The 17796-nt window shown below is 41.0% G+C and overlaps 1 protein-coding gene across 7 annotated transcripts in view; it reads right to left on the bottom strand.

Moving 5' to 3' along the window:
• Positions 1 to 1982: 1982 nt before the first annotated feature.
• Positions 1983 to 17796, bottom strand: part of SULF1 (sulfatase 1) — a 101476-nt gene continuing 85662 nt past the window's right edge. For 4 of the 7 annotated variants that reach the window (XM_081918410.1, XM_081918408.1, XM_081918409.1 and 1 more), the window contains 6 exons: positions 16905 to 16999; positions 16295 to 16363; positions 15639 to 15811; positions 11955 to 12097; positions 11265 to 11388; positions 5285 to 6477 (listed from right to left, as the gene is read on the bottom strand). In XM_081918410.1, coding sequence (XP_081774536.1) covers positions 5684 to 6477; positions 11265 to 11388; positions 11955 to 12097; positions 15639 to 15811; positions 16295 to 16363; positions 16905 to 16999 — 1398 coding nt within the window. In that variant the 3' untranslated portion in view covers positions 5285 to 5683. Of the gene's footprint in view, positions 4531 to 5284; positions 6478 to 9075; positions 9110 to 11264; positions 11389 to 11954; positions 12098 to 15638; positions 15812 to 16294; positions 16364 to 16904; positions 17000 to 17796 lie in introns of those variants that run through there. The other 3 variants (XM_081918411.1, XM_081918414.1, XM_081918413.1) reach the window with 3 other exon arrangements.

Genomic DNA, 17796 nt, shown 5'->3' on the forward strand with positions numbered 1-17796 from the left:
GCAGTGGGATGTCGTAATCCCACTTTGCAGATGCAGTTGTCAGAGGTTCTAGGCATTTCGAAGAGGAAATATGAAAAGGACAAATGTTTCAGGCCACATTTCTAGCAGAAGAAAGCATTAAGGGAAATACTGTGAGAGAAAGTGAGAAGCATGTGAGGTAATGCGCATATAAATGATGCTAGTGGTTGCTATGGCAGTGTGCATATGCAGTGTGGATCTTCAAAACCCACTTTGCGTTGATGAACATGTAACGTGGAAGCACTGTTAGTGCTGGCAATGGATTATCAGAGGCACTGTGGTTCTGAAAAGTTGAGAATGAGGCACTCATGTTCATGAACCTGGCTCCTGATTTTGTGGTTTGCAGGGAGCCAGGGTTGCATATGAACTAGCAGTAGACCTGTATTTCAAGGAAATGTGTTGAAAATGCAGGTTTCAAGTCAAAGGGTAAATTTCCCTTCAGTCAGCATTTTCCAAGTGGTGTGCATATCCGTGAAGATTCATGCTCAAGAGACTTTCACTGTCACTGTGATTGTTGAAAGTGGTAGCAGGAGGTCTGGTCATACAACTTAATTGCTTAATTGCTTCACATTACTGTTATTTTATTGGTCTTCTTTGATGCCACCCCTTCCAGATGTGGAAGAAGGGGGACAACTCTTTTAGGGGAGCAATGTAATACTTCAATTACATTGAACCCCCCTCCAACAGTGTTTTAAGTTCTAAATATTTTGACAACATTGTATATAGTGTAAATGGAAGTAGACAGCCATAAATATTAATGTAAATACATGTTTATAGTTGTAGCATTAAGCATATTTATACAAACCTAATATTGCCTCAAAATCTTCAAGTTCTTCTTCTATCTACAATTATCAGTGTTGGTTTTACACCCTTGAAATCTGAAATGTTATCCAAAGTTGCCTCCAACGTACTGCATTAGTCTGAGCTTATTTATTTCAGATCATTGTGTCATTTATGTATTTATAGTGTGTGTTACTACTCTTGTATCCTGCAATACATTGTCATAAAACACAGGGTGTAAGGCCAGGACTTGTTCTAGGAGTGCTGTGACTGAACACTTCCAAAGCTCCCCACCCCCTTTTAGTAGAGAAAATAATGAAAGATGCAACTGGATTACCTTTTGAACTAAATACATACTGCTGGTGCTAATGTGATGAAGTAATTATTTCTCTGGCATGAGAATATTTCATACAAGTTTAAATAGCTGCATGTGCTTGCCTTCTGAAATTCTCATTGTTGTCTACAAAAGTGCACATAATTATTGGTAGGTTGGGCACACATTTCTGCTCCACATGTTGGTTGCTTGCCTGAAGTAGTACAGAATTTAAACCAATATCTTTAGGTACTTTAGGCATGAAGAATCGATTGTTACTCGTTCTCTGTTGATCTGAAAATGTAACGTTCAGGAAAAGGATAGTAAAGACACTGTGCTTCAGTTTTGCTAAACAGATGTGATAGGCAAGTTTTCAAGGTTTCTGTGGCAGAGATAAAACACATATATTGGTCACTTGATATTCCTTCTAAATAGCCCCCACAATCATTTGGTCAGGTTAATACTGAATGAACATGGCGATAATGTCAATTGAGACAGTCAAACTATACCTTTTGGCTTCTGAACTTTAAAAAAGGTAGTACTCTCCTGCAGAACAGAGCAGTTAGCAAAGCTGTGCAGGAACCACATATGTTTGAGGCTTCCTGGAAATATGTAGTAATTCTACCTGAGAGGAAAATTGCAGGGATTAATTTAACTAGAAATACTTCAAAAATATGCAATTTTCAATCGCTGTTAGCTTTTTAAATACTTGGCTGCTTCTCTCTCTTCCAGGCAAAAGGGACATTGCCACTGGTTGTACTTGCATGCAATGGTGTGCCCCTCTCCTCACCTTGTTTCATTTTTAAATTCTGCAAAGATTCATCATAAGCCGGCTACAAACCATGGATTATGATGGTTTAGTTTTAAACCCAAGATTCCTGGCTCAAACTAAATTGTATTGCTAAATCAAAATTCTTTAAAAATGAAACATGGGGAAGGGGCAATAAGCTTCACCTGGACTCATTGAGACCCATTTCCGTAGTGCTAAACCGTGTTCCTGAAAAAAATATATGGTATTAATCAAGGGAGCAAGCTAGTTAAAAAGATTATACTGCATAAATGGTTTGTTTTTTTAATGTGTCCAACGGGAAAGTGTTTAGCTATTGTGCCTGTGGTAACAAAAATGCAATTTGATGGATACAGTAGGTTTCTTTTTAGTGAAGATTTTTACTAAGACGTCCATGGAACAGATAACAGTTTTCCAAAGCTATGTGCAAGGTCCTGTAAAATAAACATTATGGGCAAAATTTGTTGTAAACATCTCTTTGCAAGTGAACCCCTTGGATACTTCAACATTTTGAAATAAAAATGGCTTCTCAGTGTGTTTTGTTGCTGTACATTCCCAACCTTGAATGTGTGGGTTTGCGGATCTCGGTCGCAGGATGGAGCAGTAGGTGGGTGGTGGGTGGCTGGTACCCACTGAGACTGATGGGGCAGATGGGAGGCATGACATGTGGTGAGCCACAGGTTCTCTATCCCCTTCTCTAGAATGGCAAAGTCTAAGCATATATAGAACAATAAAAGGAGTTAGTGATGAAAATTTCTAGCTATTATAAAGGCTCTATTTTTTTGGGGGGGGGAGTTCCTCCTCCAACCCCTTACCACTTGGAATTATGTATAATTAATTGTTTTCAAATGAGTAAAGTACAGATGCCACTCCCCACCACACTGCTTTCATCTGCCCATCTAAATTATAGCTATGTGCTCTCATCTAGTGAAGTTGATTGGTGCAGAAGTCTCCTCTGTAACAGGGTGTAAATGTTGTTTTTGGGAATTGTGCTTGTTCAGGAACTGATGCATTACAAAATGTGAAACTCAATTTTAATGAGTCCCCCCCCCCCTTTGCTGAGCCGATTAAACTCCACATAAATTTCGGTCATCAGTAGGTGCAATGTGGAACTGTTACCTAAATGACAAAAAACAAAACCCAACCTACTAGTTTATAAAATGCAGAGATCAGGGCCACCAGACTTCACTATGCTGGTGGTTTTGACTATTTAAAAACATTAGGAAAGATGCCCACACATTTGCAGAGGCTGTGTGTGTACTGCAGCAGAGCAGGCTGTTCAGTAGTGTCACAGTGACATCAAATGGCTGGTAAGGAACAGTAAACAATTTTCTGCGAAAGAAGTGTCCTATATGATTTAGTAGCTGTAAGAGTGAAAATTGAAATAAGTGATGCCTTTATTGCTTGCCTGTCTCACACTACTGAGTTTATTCCAGTCCTAAATAGTGGCAGATTTTTCTACCACAATAAAAACTTGTTGTTTTTATTGTTCTGTCCAACTAGGATTCTATAGAAGCATTGAACGGTTATTTAAAATGGTTATTTAGAAGTCCCACATACAATTAACTCAAATCTGCATAAACCTATTAATTATCAAATTGAAAGATTTTGGTCGGCTATGCTGGAATATAAGCCGGAATCCCAATTCTGAACCTACCTTTGTCATCAGTAGATGTTTTCAGAGATTTCATAATACTTTAACTAAATTGGCATTCTACAAATTATACTATTACTGTGTAACTATTGTCCATAAACATACAGTAAAAGTGTCCAACTCACAACTGAGCATAGTGAGTGGTCTTCACTATTAGCTTACCTTAACACCAATGTAAAGTTACTTAATACTTTGTCTTCAGTAATTGATGTTTGAAAGTATGGAAACATTTGCTACGTTAGCCTTATGAATTTTTGGTTTCACTCAATTATTTTTTTTTACTATGAAACAGGTACAGGAACTCTTTATTTCAAGAAATATTGCTTCTAGACTTCACCGAAGTCAGAATTGTTCTATAAAAGTATTGCAGAATATATAATTTTTTTTTTTACAAGAACAGTTTAAAGTCTAATAATGGACACTCTATATACAAACAGCATCATTCATGCCCATAAATACGTTTGTTCGGTCATTCCGCTCATGACACACACATGATTAAACACCTAGTTAATGTCAACAACTTTACAGAGTCCATCACAAGCTTTTCCTGAAAATTATTAAAAAGCCTACTGAGCACCAGGAACACGCAATTGTCAATTTTAACCTGTGTTATTTAAAACAAATACTTTTTAAATCCTATTTCCCTCACCACACATAAAGACATGTACTCTCCTATAGATCAAATAACACAGAAATACCACTTTGCTGTATTTTATAATTCAAATGTTGTGGCTCAAAAGAACCTCTAAAAATGTTTGGCAAAATCAAGCAATGAACTTATACTCAAGAGTTTGTCTGCAGTTACGTACCTTCCGCGTCTTCTAAATCTATGGTTACCAATTTTTTGCATTTAACTGTTTTGTTCTAAAGCAGTCCAATCCATTAAGTAATGTAGGTCGTATGGGAGATGGTGCTTTTCCGTCTTTTTGAAGTCACTGGAGAAGCCCTTGTCTATTCCACAGGCACCTTGGAGATTTCCTGTGTTTGAGAAGCCTCTGCATTAAGATGTATGGCTATAATCCAGCATTCATATGACTACATCGAGAGAAGGCCTCACAGTTGTGTAGTCTCCCATTGGGATGAGTAAAAATCTGAGTGACTCTCCACTATACCCTTCCTAAAAAATGCTTACTGAACATGCTGGTATGAAACACTGCCAGTGGCATATTTGTATAGGCACATTTTTGCATAAACCAGTCCCCTTCTTTGGATGAGAGTTCAGTTACAAACAGAGGTAGCTGACCCATGGCCCTCCAGATTTGGACTTCACCACACAACATCTCTGACCCTTGGCCATGTTGGCTGGGACTGACGAGAGTTGGAGTCCAGTAACATATGACAGACCACAGATTAGCCTCCCCCGTTCGAAACTCTAAAACTTATCTGAGTAGTTTCCGAGCGCATAAAGGCTTGTCTTTGCCTAATGAAAATTAAGCTTCCTTTCAAGCAAAAGAAATTAGTTTCCTTATACATTGAAATCTGAAAATATAACACCTTCTCTATTACATCTTTTGTTAGCTGCTTCTTTCTGAGGAAAAATTACCATAAAATCAATTTGAGCATAGAGGCTTAAAACCAAACATTGCTTTCTGCTCAATGTTCAGATAATTGGTTTTCATAATCCATGCTGCATATTGCTTATGTTACCAACCTACTTTATTTTGTTGCAATTACACACTATTTAGCAAAACTAAGAACATGTACCAGATTAATAAAGGCTATGGCACACAGATTATAAAAGTGCAATATAATTTTACTCTTATCAGTATGAAATTTCAGTGGTTAATTAAAAACAAACCATGATTCAGGGAGCTTAAGTGGACAGAAACATTCATTTGTGGTGAGCCATTTGCGTAACAAGAAAACAAATGACTCAAAAGACTAATTTGCAGATGCCTTTATACTGCAGAAAATCAGGGTATCACTGCAATGTGACTTTCTTTTTAACACTGGAACTCTGGCTCCTTCAGTTACACTTTAAGAGTTTGTGTATGTGTATGCAGAGCACATATCAAGGTCTCATTTTGCTAAAAAAAGTTAACAGTAGCAAAATTTGGAATGTCAGTTGTCATAACTACTACTATTTGCCAACTAATTAATAAAGAAGAAAGAATGTGTGGTTTACCACAATCTAATCTGAGGAGAGTGGAGATGAGGCACTGCCTTCTACACTTAGACGCTGTGAAGCATTTGGAAAATGTTCCCTTTTTTTCAACGCCCTCTCAGTTTTATGCTCCATGATGAACTGGTGGATTGCCCCTGCATTCATGGGAAGATAGATTTGCTCTTCAAAAATATCTTCTGCAGAGTCACTGTCTTGGGCTGAGTCTTTCTGAAGAATGTTACTGGGTTGTAAGGTGAAGCTATGGCTAGACTCAAGCTCTGTCAAGTCATTCCCACTGAAATCCGTTTCAATATGAACTGGTTCTTTGGTCTCCAGCCACGCGTTGGCTTGGTGACTATTCCAGTGTGGTAGGTTTGGACTCACGTTTGCAGGAATATCATTGCTTAATTCAGGTTTGCTCTCCTGGCTTAACATAATAGCGCTCAAAGCCAGTGTCCCCAAATCTGTAGGCATAATAGGCTGGGCCTCTTGGGCTGTCAACCAACTTGAACCTTCGTCTGATTCAGCAGAGCTCATATCTAGCAAGGCAAATGGTGTGGATGATTCATCCAAGTACCCACTGGCATAAGTAGCCGGAGTCTTTTCTCTTCCATTTTGCTCAGAGTAACTGTTCAGCAGTGCAAAGATTCTATCTACATCCTTCAAGTAATTTGTCCAGTCGTTAGGACTAAGTCTGTAGTCATTTCTGGCTTCATATAAACTTTCATTCACACTGTACAAATCTTCCAGTCCTTGCCAGTTGACATTTTCCATGAAGATTGGCAACTTAGCCTTCCCATCCATGCCATAACTGTCCTCTGCTAAAAGAGAAGAAATGAAACTGTAATTAGGCTAAAGTTCAGTATTGATTGTGTTTGCTACCACTGTCCTGACTCAGTTCAGTAGCTCCTTTTTTTCATAACTGCAGCATGTCGATTGGTTATGGAAAAAGATAAAGATCACACATTTTTTCTTTTAAAGAAAGTGTGGGGACACCCACAGTGAAACACCCCATATTTTACTTATAGATGGGGAAAAGGCACTTTGATCCAAGTAGCAATAATTGAGAAAAGGAGTCAGAAGCAGCCCACAATCAAAGCAGGAGTGGTATTCAACTAAGTTCTATGGACAGCAGACCCACTGAAATTAATGAATTTAAGTTAGTTGTGTTTACTATCTTCAATGGGTCTACTCTGAGTAGGACCAGCATTGAATACCACCCAATGTGTGCATATGGGATCAATGAACCTTGCTTGTTTTCCAACTCTATCAATAATAATAAAGTAAGGAAGTAAAATACTTATGACGACATTGTGGTTCCAATAAGATGCTTCATGACCTACTACTGTTTCTAAACTGTTGTGCATAGCCAAGTTACTGTACATTTTCATCTTTAAAAAGATGGCAACGATGTGGTATCAGAAAAGGGGTGTGTGCTATAATGCAATATAAGAAAACACTGGTGCTTCTAGTATATCACAAGTAAGCCTGTGGATTTAGACAGTAGAAATATTACTGAGAACACTTCATTGAGGATACCCAGGGAATTAACATACACATAACAAAAGGGAAACAAATCTTTGTCCTATACAATAATGGCAAAGTCAACTACAGAATTATGAGGGCTATGCAGCCAATGAGAGGCTACTGAAGAACAAGAGTAAGGTATCCATGCACCAAAGGTCTCTTCTGTTGCCATCTTTTACTCTACCCCAGGTAAATAAACAATTATTCAAGTTTACTGATTCAAAACAAATGTAATAAGGCCCAATGTCTTCCTGAAGTTTTTCTAACAGTCTTGAGTATTCTCAGGGTTCCTCATCTCTGAAGATTCACTCAAGTACATATTACCCAACAGGTCTTCTAGCCAGGCTCTGATTATGTCCAAATCTCCATGGCTTCAACAATGCTACGGTATGAGGTGCTTTCAGACTACATACGTGACAATGCAACTTTTCACTTGGGTTACAGATTCAGGAAATGCAAAAACACATTTTTCGTATCACTTGTGAAAATGCCCTAAGTGTCTGAACATCCTGATCAAGGTCCAGATCTTGAAAGCCAGTACCTACATACTCATAACTTTACAAAATACCAATTCATAAGGGGAGTTAAAAGTCAACAATTATGCAATTGTATGGGCTATGACATGCAGAGCTGAAGTATTTTTAATTGCCGTATCAGCTTCGTTGCTGCTGACGATAGCAAGAAGATAAGTGTATTTATAATGAAACGTTCTGAAAAGACCAAAATAACAACAACAAAAATGCTTCCATCATTGAAAAATGCATCAGAAATGGGAACCTCAAGAAGGAATGGCAAGTAGAAGCAAAAAGTAACTGGCATAATCAAAAGAGATAAAATATTGACCCAATGTATTTGGACCATCTTCATGGAAATTTAGAGAAACAAATATCCAACATTTAGATGTGCTGTTTCTTCTTTTCTTATCTTACCCTATGATATCCAAAACTTGTTGGATCAATAAACATCACTTTTGAATCCCACTTTGCTTTTTCTCTTCTACTTCCAGTTCAGTCATTACAAACAATCAAGATTTGAATGAACTCCCTTTTGTATAAACCGAATGGCTTGAGAGGGAGCAAGATTGCACCCACTGGTTGTGCCCTTGGTGTCCATGTGTTCAGCATTCATGCACATGGCTGATGGCAGGTGAAATATTCTGGTGGTCACTGACCTCCAGACCACCCTGGGGGTGTCCCCAAGTAAGTGTGCCAGGCAGTAGTGAGGGGTTCCTTTTTACTTTTATATATATATTTATACTCAAGCGCCGTATTCTTGGGACAGAAGGGGTGAGTGGCTGTATGCAATTTGCTTAATGGTGTAAAGTGATGCCAGCAACTGCTGCCATTCCTGGCGGCCCCAGCTTTTGCCTGACCGTGCCGACTCTGGGCCTGACACTTATGTATAGGTGAGACTCCTTGTCCCAAGGTTCCTAATTGCATGAAGACGCCTTCTGCAGATATGCCTGCACATGCATGAAATGCCTTCCATACGTTTGCTAAATATGTAGATGTTGTGGGACCAGTGGGTGCAGTCTCATCCCCCCCCCTGTGCATCAGTGAACACGAGCGATGCTATTGTCACATGAAACAACATACAGTACTTCCAGAGAACTATGCCGTGCCTTCCACTCACCCCCAGCCCCCCGTACAAGGATGATGAGTGAATTTCCTAAAGCAGGACTAATGTAAAATGAGCTGCATGAAGTCTCAGTGTGAGCAAAGCTAAATGTACAGTGGAAGATGTAAAAACCCGTGGCCAGGTGCAGAACATCATTAGCGCTTGCATGCAGCAAAAGCTACGCAATGTGCGGGATACAGGCATTAGTCGAAATGGACCAGGTCATGCAATTATTTGGAAAGAAGCTGCTGAGGAGAATAATAAAGTGTGGATACCTGTGTGGATCATAGCTTCCTCCATCTTTATTTCCTGATATAGGAAAATACAAGAGTAACTTTTGTTAGTGTTTAGATTTGGTAAAAATCATTCATAATGTAGCTTTCCATGCACAGCATCTACCTCCTAAAAAGAAATTTATCGTGTTATAATTAGGTAAAGCGACAGTCCAACAAAGATACCTGGTAGGGAGTGTACTAAATAAATCAAAAAGTAGAAAAAGTGATAAAATTGTAAGAAAAGGGAAATGTTACATATTATTATTTTATTAATTAAATTTTTATATCGCTATTCTTCTGAAGATAAAAGGGCGGTTCACAACAACAAAAATACAAAATGTATAATAAAGCAATAACAAAGCAATAACCCACTCCCACAAACACATTTAAAAGGCTATAGAATTTTAATCAGCCAAAGGCCTGGTTATATAGAGAAACGTTCCACAAATGGGAAGCCACCAAAGAAAAACCCATTCTCACGTTGCCATCATCCTCCAGACCTCTTGTGGAGGAGGCACACAAAGAAGTGTCTCAGGTGATAATTGCAGAGTCCGGGTGGGTTCATATGGAGAGAGGCAGTCCTTGAGGTATTGCGATCCTGAGCCATTTAATGATTTCTACTTCAAAACCAACATTTGGAAAGTAATTGGCAGCCAGGTCAGGATTGGTGCAATATGTTCAAACTGTCTTGCCCCGGTGAGCAACCTAGCTGCTGAATTCTGTACCATCTGAAGTGTCTGAGCTGTCTTCAGAGGCAGCCCTGCGTATAATGTGTTGCAATAACCTAACCTAGAGGTTACCAGTGCATAGATGACATAAGCGATCCCTGTCCAGACAGGAGCACAGCTGAGCTGACGGAAGGCATTCTGTGCCACTGAGGCCACCTGAGCCTCAAAGTGACAGCAAAGGATCCAGGAGTACCCCCAAGCTACATACCTGCTCATTCAGAGGGAGTGTAACCCCATTAAGAGCAGGCAACCTCTCATCCACCAAGTCTAGAAAACGGCCCACTTAACAGTGCCTTAGTAACTGGACTGAGCATCAGTTGGCTCTCATCCAGTCCACTACTGAGGCAAGACAACGGTCCAGCACATCCATTGCCTTACCTGCAGATGTAAAGGAGAAGTAGAGCTGTGTGTCATTGGGATATTGCTGACAACATACTCCAAAACTCCAGATAACCGCACTCAGCTGTTTCATGCAGATGTTAAACAGCATAGAGGATTAAACTGAACCCTGAGGAACTGCATATTGGTAACAGGAATTATTATTGCAAAATTTTAGAGAAAGATTTCCCTGGAACACGGCCCACAACCCCTAATCACTTTACAGGCTTCAGATTACAGAAGAGTAATATAATTCCTTATTTTTCCAGGGAAAATGGAGAGCTAAACACAGGGGACACAGCTATGTACTTTCTCAGTGGGGTTTGATGCCCCTTGGTGGGCCCAATCCCAGGACAAATTCTCATTTGTTCTATTGGCAACCCAATATAAGTATTGGACAAGTAGATATAAAAGCAGATGGTGACCTCAGGCCTTCTCCCAGGCCCAAGGGAATACCTGCTAAAGAGAGGGCTGTAAGATTGGTTTCTACTAATATTTTGAGTGACAACGGAGAAGATGCATAAAATGAACACACACACACACCCTTTAAGGACTCAAAACTTCATGTCCTAATAGAGCAGTTCATTGGTACAGTGAAAAGAAGAATCTGAGCACAAGGCTGCATAGAATAAACCTTTCCAGATGTGCTTTGGAGGGCAAGTGGAGTTATTCAGAGAAGAGGGAGTAAGTTTGCAAAATTCAAAGGCAATGCCTTCTTCATTATTGCTTCACATTTCCCAGGCTGACTCCTTGCATTGAGGGGGCAGGGGAGATGTCAGGCTAACAAAAAGAAGAAATCATATATATATGCAGCATGGTAAATAATGCAATTAACTCTGCCTGCTTTTGTAATTATTATGCAGTTTTCCTGTAATATCTGTGTATAGTGAGGTGTCATATATTCTTCAGCTGCAAATCACGTCTAAATGGCTAAACATATTTAAATACCCCATTCTGATTATGCATAAAATCATTATTTCTCTAGGTGTTTCACAGACCACTTTAACCATTCCTTGTAGTCATTAAGGGTGCAGGGACAGAAACAACATTAACAACCCAGAGTTAAGCATCATTTGTTATTACCTGTGTCAAGCCCCTTGGGTCTTGGATTGCACTGCTTATAACCTTGACAACTTCGTAGCTCCATTAGCTGTATGTGTAGCTGGTTCAAGGTGCCTCTTTCTACAGTGTGTACTGTATTTGTCAGCTAGACACGGGTGGGAGGGGAAAGGGGGGAAAGAAATGTTATGAGTGTCTGCAACTGCAAAGGGTGCAATACTCAAATGACTGAAGTCTATACGCTTACATGTAAGCCAAGCTTTCGGGAACCACCATAGCTCAGTGGTAAAAGCATGCAGCTTTGCACGCACAGCAGGTCCCAGATTCAAACCCCAGCAGTGGCGTAGCGTGGGGGGGCAGGGGGGGCCGGCCGCACCGGGCGCAACAACTGGGGGTTAGGGTTAGGGGGCGCAAATCCATGGGTTAGGGGGCGCAAATTACTTGCCTTGCCCCGGGTGCTGACAACCCACGCTACGCCACTCAACCCCAGCATCTCTAGGTAGAGCTGGGAGAGTTTCATTTTCCCATGAAACATCCCAAAGTAATTAACAATAAAAACAATTTTTAATCCACTACAGATGGAAACTGGGATAAGGATCTCCACTTAAAAGGCTTGTTGAGAATTGAAGGCCTTTAAAGAGGTGTCAAAAAGACAACAAAGATGGAGCTTAAATGAAGCGTAATGGGAGGGGCAGACATTAAACACACATTTACCTGGTAGGGGTCTGTGTTCATGTCAAAATACTCCAGGAATCCTGTAGCAAACTCACAGAAGAGGAAGTTATGTGTTTCATTTAATGTTCGTAAGCACCAGTAAGTGTTATTGTTTGAGCTTGTACAAGCACAAAACGATCCCACTGTTGGGGAAAGGGGGGAAAAACTTAATCAGTATTAAGGAAGCACATATTCAATCCAGGAAAGGCAATTAGCCGTGACCAGAGGAGGAATGACTGCTGGGAGGAGCAGAGAGAGAAGTAAACGCCATGGTACACCTGAAGCAACCCAACCAGACGCCTTCATCTGCCCCAGCTGCAACAAAACATGTCTCTCCCATATTGGTCTCTACAGCCACAGCAGGTGCTGCAACCTTCCAACAGCTTGACTTCAGCCCCAAAGATGCACTGCTCCATTGTCTCCCGAGACAGATGGATGCCAACAACAAAATTCTGCATAGTGCAAGGTGCATACCATCTCTCTGGATGCAGTCTTCCATGCGTTAAAGGAAAATGGTTTGCGTGTTCAGACCCAGAGACCTCCCCCCTAAATTGACACATTTGCCTCAAATTTTAGTTTTGGTTTTTGGCAGAATTTAGGCCACAACTTTATTGCTTACAGAAAGTGAGTGATTGCATAGGGTCTGGTTCGACTAGCTCCCTGCACCCTTGCAGGCAGCGCTGACCCAGAGCTCTATCATAGGTCAGCCAAGGGTGAACACCTGAGGTAGGTGGAAAGCCCAGGAACAGACTATGTCTACTCCCCACGGGCTCCCCTGGACTCAGGCACGGGCACAACCCCCTCTCGGGGGTTAACCAAACCAAGTTGAGTCCCTGGATTCCTTTAACGGAATACCCTTCACATAGGGATGGCAAGACCGTTCTCCCATCCCTATCCGCAACCTTACAAGTTGTGACGATTTGCTACGCAGCAGGCAAAACCCAAATGGCAACAGCCAATCAGCCAAGTGGGGAAAATTCCTGCTGTGCCCCTGTCCCAACGACAGACAACACACGACGGCATAGCAAGCTCAATCGCAAAGTGCCCTAAATAGGGAGAGGTGGGCAGGTGTTCTGATGCATGAGCTGAAAGAGGGTCAGGTGCATAGGTATATATAGGTCCCTCAATCCGTTTAGACTGCTCCCCATTGGCCAGATTAAACCCAGCAACGAGGGACCTACCAATCAGGTGTTGTTGCTGTCCAATATACCCACTCACAACCAGGAGGTCAGTCTCCAGGTCTCACCACAACACGTGCCCTCTTTTAGGGAGGGCACGCTTTAGGAAACATGACTGCATCCAGCACCTGGAAGTGCACACATATAGTGCTGTATTTCAGCACCTCATGTGCCCTGGGTAGGCAATGGTAATTCCGACAGCACTGCTCATATCTGTGGGAGGCACAGATTCCAAGCATCTCCCACTTAACTTTTAAACTTAACAGCACCAACCATCTGCTTCATAGGGAGCATCTTTGCACTGCTGCTGCCACACACAAGATCTCTGGTTCAGGACCATTAATTTTAAATTCATTTTCACAATTTTCTTTAAAAACAACAACTGCATTACACAACCATAAATGTAAGTTCTGAAGTTCAAGGTTTGAAAAAATGGTTCTTGCGCAAGAAAAAAGAAGGCAGAATGTCTCTGCAGTTTACAGGTGACCCCGTCCACATTAAACATTTTTTTAGGGCCACTGGTTTCAAGGAGAATGGGAGAAACACTATGCTTAAATATCTCCCACTAAAATCAAAGGGACTTCATTGGATCAGATCTTTTAACCCTGAATAAAAAAATGCAGTTAGAAAATACCCCACATTAAAAAAAACTTATTTTCAGGAATTATATCCTCTTTCATAAATATTCAGGATTCTGGAATAAATAATTGCTTAAGTGATCCTGGGACTCCAATAAAAAACATATTTTAACAATAAGAAATGTTGGCTGTATGTAACACAGTGAACAACCCAGCTATGCACGTGTTTACGGCTGATGGTGGGAAGGCAACACTGACACCGACACAAACATTAAATTGTATCCAATGAAGTCAACCTCTTAGTGCAAGGACCTATGCCTGTGCAATGGGACTTCCTTTCCCCCAGAAGAGAGATGAGGCAGGACATGGTGATGTGTGCAGAGAGGAAGTCCCATTGCAGAGCAGGCAGAAGTCTTGTGTTAACAGGATGTTTTTCACTGGATACAGCTCAAAATCTTACTCTTGAATATTTACAACCTCAAAGACAATGCTTTCTTTAGAAGAAATTGCCACCATAATCTATTGCCCCTGTGAAAGATTTTAGATCAAAGCACACTTCATTTTATGCTTTCAGTTTAAGAATATGGTTTCCATTCTTCACCAGTTGGAGACTTGCCTCTTCTCTTCTTTCTCCACACCCTCAACCTGGTGTTGCTTCTCCTTTTTAATATTGCTCTCTCTTTATCTATACAGTGGTACCCCGCAAGACGAACGCCTCGGAAGACGAAAAACTCGCTAGACGAAGGAGTTTTTCATTTTCTTAGCCGCTTCGCAAGACGCATTTCTCTATAGGCTTGGTTCGCAAAACGAAGCTTGCCCCGCAAGCTCCGGGGATAGCGGGGAAGCGCAGCGCGTCTTCCCCGCTGTCCCCGGACCTCTTTTGAAGCAAGGGGCGGCGGGGAGAAGATTGCTTCTCCCCGTTGCCAGCCCCGCAATCTCCGGGGACAGAGGGGAAGGCGCGCGCACCTTCCCCTCTGTCCCCGGACCCCTTTTGAAGCAAGGGGCGGCAACGGGGAGAAGCGATCTTCTCCCCTCCGCCCCTTGCTTCAAAAGAGGGGACAGAGGGGAAGGCGTGTGCGCCTTCCCCTCTGTCCCCGGAGATTGCGGGGCAGGCAACGGGGAGAAGCAATCTTCTCCCCGCTGCCCCTTGCTTTAAAACAGGTCCGGGGACAGAGGGGAAGGCGCGCGGCGCTTCCCCTCTGCCCCCGGACGGTCTCCATAGGAACGCATTGATTGATTTTCAATGCATTCCTATGAGAAACCGTGCTTCGCAAGACGAAAAACTCGCAAGAAGAAAAAACTTGCGGAACGAATTAATTTCGTCTTGCGAGGCACCACTGTACACATGTGGGAAGACCATGTACTTGAAGTCTACGGCTGCAATTCAATGCACAATTATTTGGGAACAAGCATCACTGTCCTTAGTGGGAATTCTGAGTAAGTTAGCAGAGAATTGGTCTGGCTACACCTAGAACCATTCAGGAGTGATTCTACTGGGCAGGTTCATAATGTGTGAACAGGTCAAATTACGGAACGCAAACAGGTAAGGTAAACAACTTAAAAGAGGAGTAAGCTATCACCCAGGTGGGCTCAATGAATGATTCAGATGAGACAGAAAGTGGTATCTCCAGGAAACTAGAATCCTATAATAACAACAACTATTGCGCATACTCTGTGGTCCCATAACCTCATCAGAAATTTGAATGTGCCTCTATTCCAATTTCTATTTCATTTTTTGGCATTAATTTAAGGAAAAAACCCTTTAAAAATATTAAACTCGTTAAAATCCAGTTTTAAATACAATTTAAATTCAATTCCAGTTGTATTTAAAATAAATAATTCAAAAAACACAAGAGTATATATAAATCTCCCAACGCCGCAAGAGCTCAGACCAACCCCCGAACCCCAGAAACGAAAGTGGTTCTCACAGTTCCAGAATGGTGCAGTCTGCCAATGGTTGTTATCATGCGTAAAACAAGTGAGTCCAGGAAGGCTGCACTCGTCTCCTTTTTTCTGGCGCTTTTTCCCTTTCCTTTCTTTCCTTCTCCTCCGGTTCTCTTTGAAGAGCTGAAGTTTACCATCTACCTCTTGGGCAGCTTCCCTAGTCAGATTCAAGAATATTTCATAAACCAAGGCTTAATCTTAATAGTTTTCATCAAGCACCTACAGTAGATTGGAGTTCTCATATAAGCGTATGCTCATATCAACATGCTTAGCAGCTGGAGGGAAGAAGTGGATTGTTTCAGGACTGATTTTAAAGGTCACCTCCCACCTGTGCTTGCTGCCGAAATCCTCTTCCCTGAGCTGTGACTCATATGGCAGAGAGTAATGCTTAAACGTTTTTGCTACATGCACTAATTTACATGCAGATGGCACACACCAGAGTTATTTGTATCAGGGCTATGCAAAGTGGGAGTTTATATGGTCAAGAAATTACATATCTGTACCATATGGCTAAAAAATGACTGCACAGGCAATCTTATAGCCAAACAGCCAATGGCGTACACAAATATAAATAATATTGACAAACAATAATATATAGCTTCTTATCAAGAAAGAAAGAAAGAAAGAAAGAGGGGCTTACTTGAATGGATGAAGGTGACTTGTCTTAAGCTTTTCTTGACCTTTAACCCCCTTTTCTTTATTGTAATAGCTGTAAGGAAATATTATGACAAAATGAGGCTTCGATAAACCAGCACTTAAAAATGGAAGTGTGGCTATTAGTTTCATTCCTTAAATATTTGTACAGAGATTACCCCACCAGCTTTTAGATAAATATAACTTTTGGTAAAAATGTTCAAACTCTTTATATCTTTATATATAATGTAAAAGATTTCAGTGTATTCTTTACCCAAAGGCCATGAAACAATCAATCTTAACCTTAACCGAACGAAATACTCAGATATTATATAGTCCAAAAATTTGCTTCAAAAACTCCACATTAATCACTTATTTAAAATTTATTTTAGAAATGCAAATTACTGTTCTGTGTGGCACTCCATAGCAGCAGCATTTCAAGCAGAACCAGATGAAAACATACCATACCTGAAGTTTGGCCAAAATGTATGACTGCTGTCTTTATGCTTTATCCCATTTTAACCAGAAAACCAAACCTTGGGAGTTGTTATCTGTTCCCCCATATACATTGATTTTCCACCTGGAATTATGCAGATGAGAAAAAGAAATGCCCTTACCTTTTTTTGCTACAGTCACAGTCCTCAGGTTTTCGTCTTTTTAGATGTCCTCTCACTTCTCTTAAATTCTTAATTTTATCTTGGAGAGCCTCAATCTGCAAAGTTAGTTGCAGGTTTAATGAGAATTTCATTCAATACTTATTTCATTCAATACTCAGACACTACTGCCAATGGTCATATTACTATTTTACTATTCATCATTTGAAAAATCTCACACATTGCATCTACAATGATAGCCGCTTTTTACCACTTGGTGAACTGACACCAAGAATTAATTATTTGTTCAAGTCCACATAGTGATATTATTCAAATATCATACTGAACTAGGGTTTGGTTTTCTGTGCCCAAGTCAGCCTCACACACATTCCTCTCCACATCCCCTGAAGGAGTCACAAAGCTTGCTGCTGTGTGCAAACCTAGAATTGTGGCTCATCTTAACTGTGGTTTAGAGACATGAGCCAGAATCAGATACCATGTTTTAAAGATGGCTTGTTTCCCTAAACCAGGGGGAGTCAACGTACTACTTTCCATAATTTGTTGGCTCACTCCTCCCATCAGTCCCGGCCAGCATGGCTAATGGTCAGGGATGATGGGAGTTGTAATCCAACATCTGGAGGGCATCACACCAGCTATTTCTGCCTTAAAACCATAGTTGAGACTAATCACAGTTTGTCCAAGTTCACATTAACCATGGTTATTTGAAAACAGAAGCAATTGCCTCTGGTTTTCTCATAGTTGCCGGCCATGGGGGTAAGATCTCAGACAAGCAAGGTTCATTCGTGTAATGCTAAACTGTGGTTTAGCACTAAACTGTGGTTTAGCATTATATCCAAACACAGCCACCCCATGTTTATGGCCAAGCAGAGATTTGAACCTTAATCACCCAGTTCTG

The sequence above is a fragment of the Podarcis melisellensis genome (assembly GCF_964234715.1).
Source record: "Podarcis melisellensis genome assembly, chromosome: 7".
Lineage (NCBI taxonomy): Eukaryota > Metazoa > Chordata > Lepidosauria > Squamata > Lacertidae > Podarcis > Podarcis melisellensis.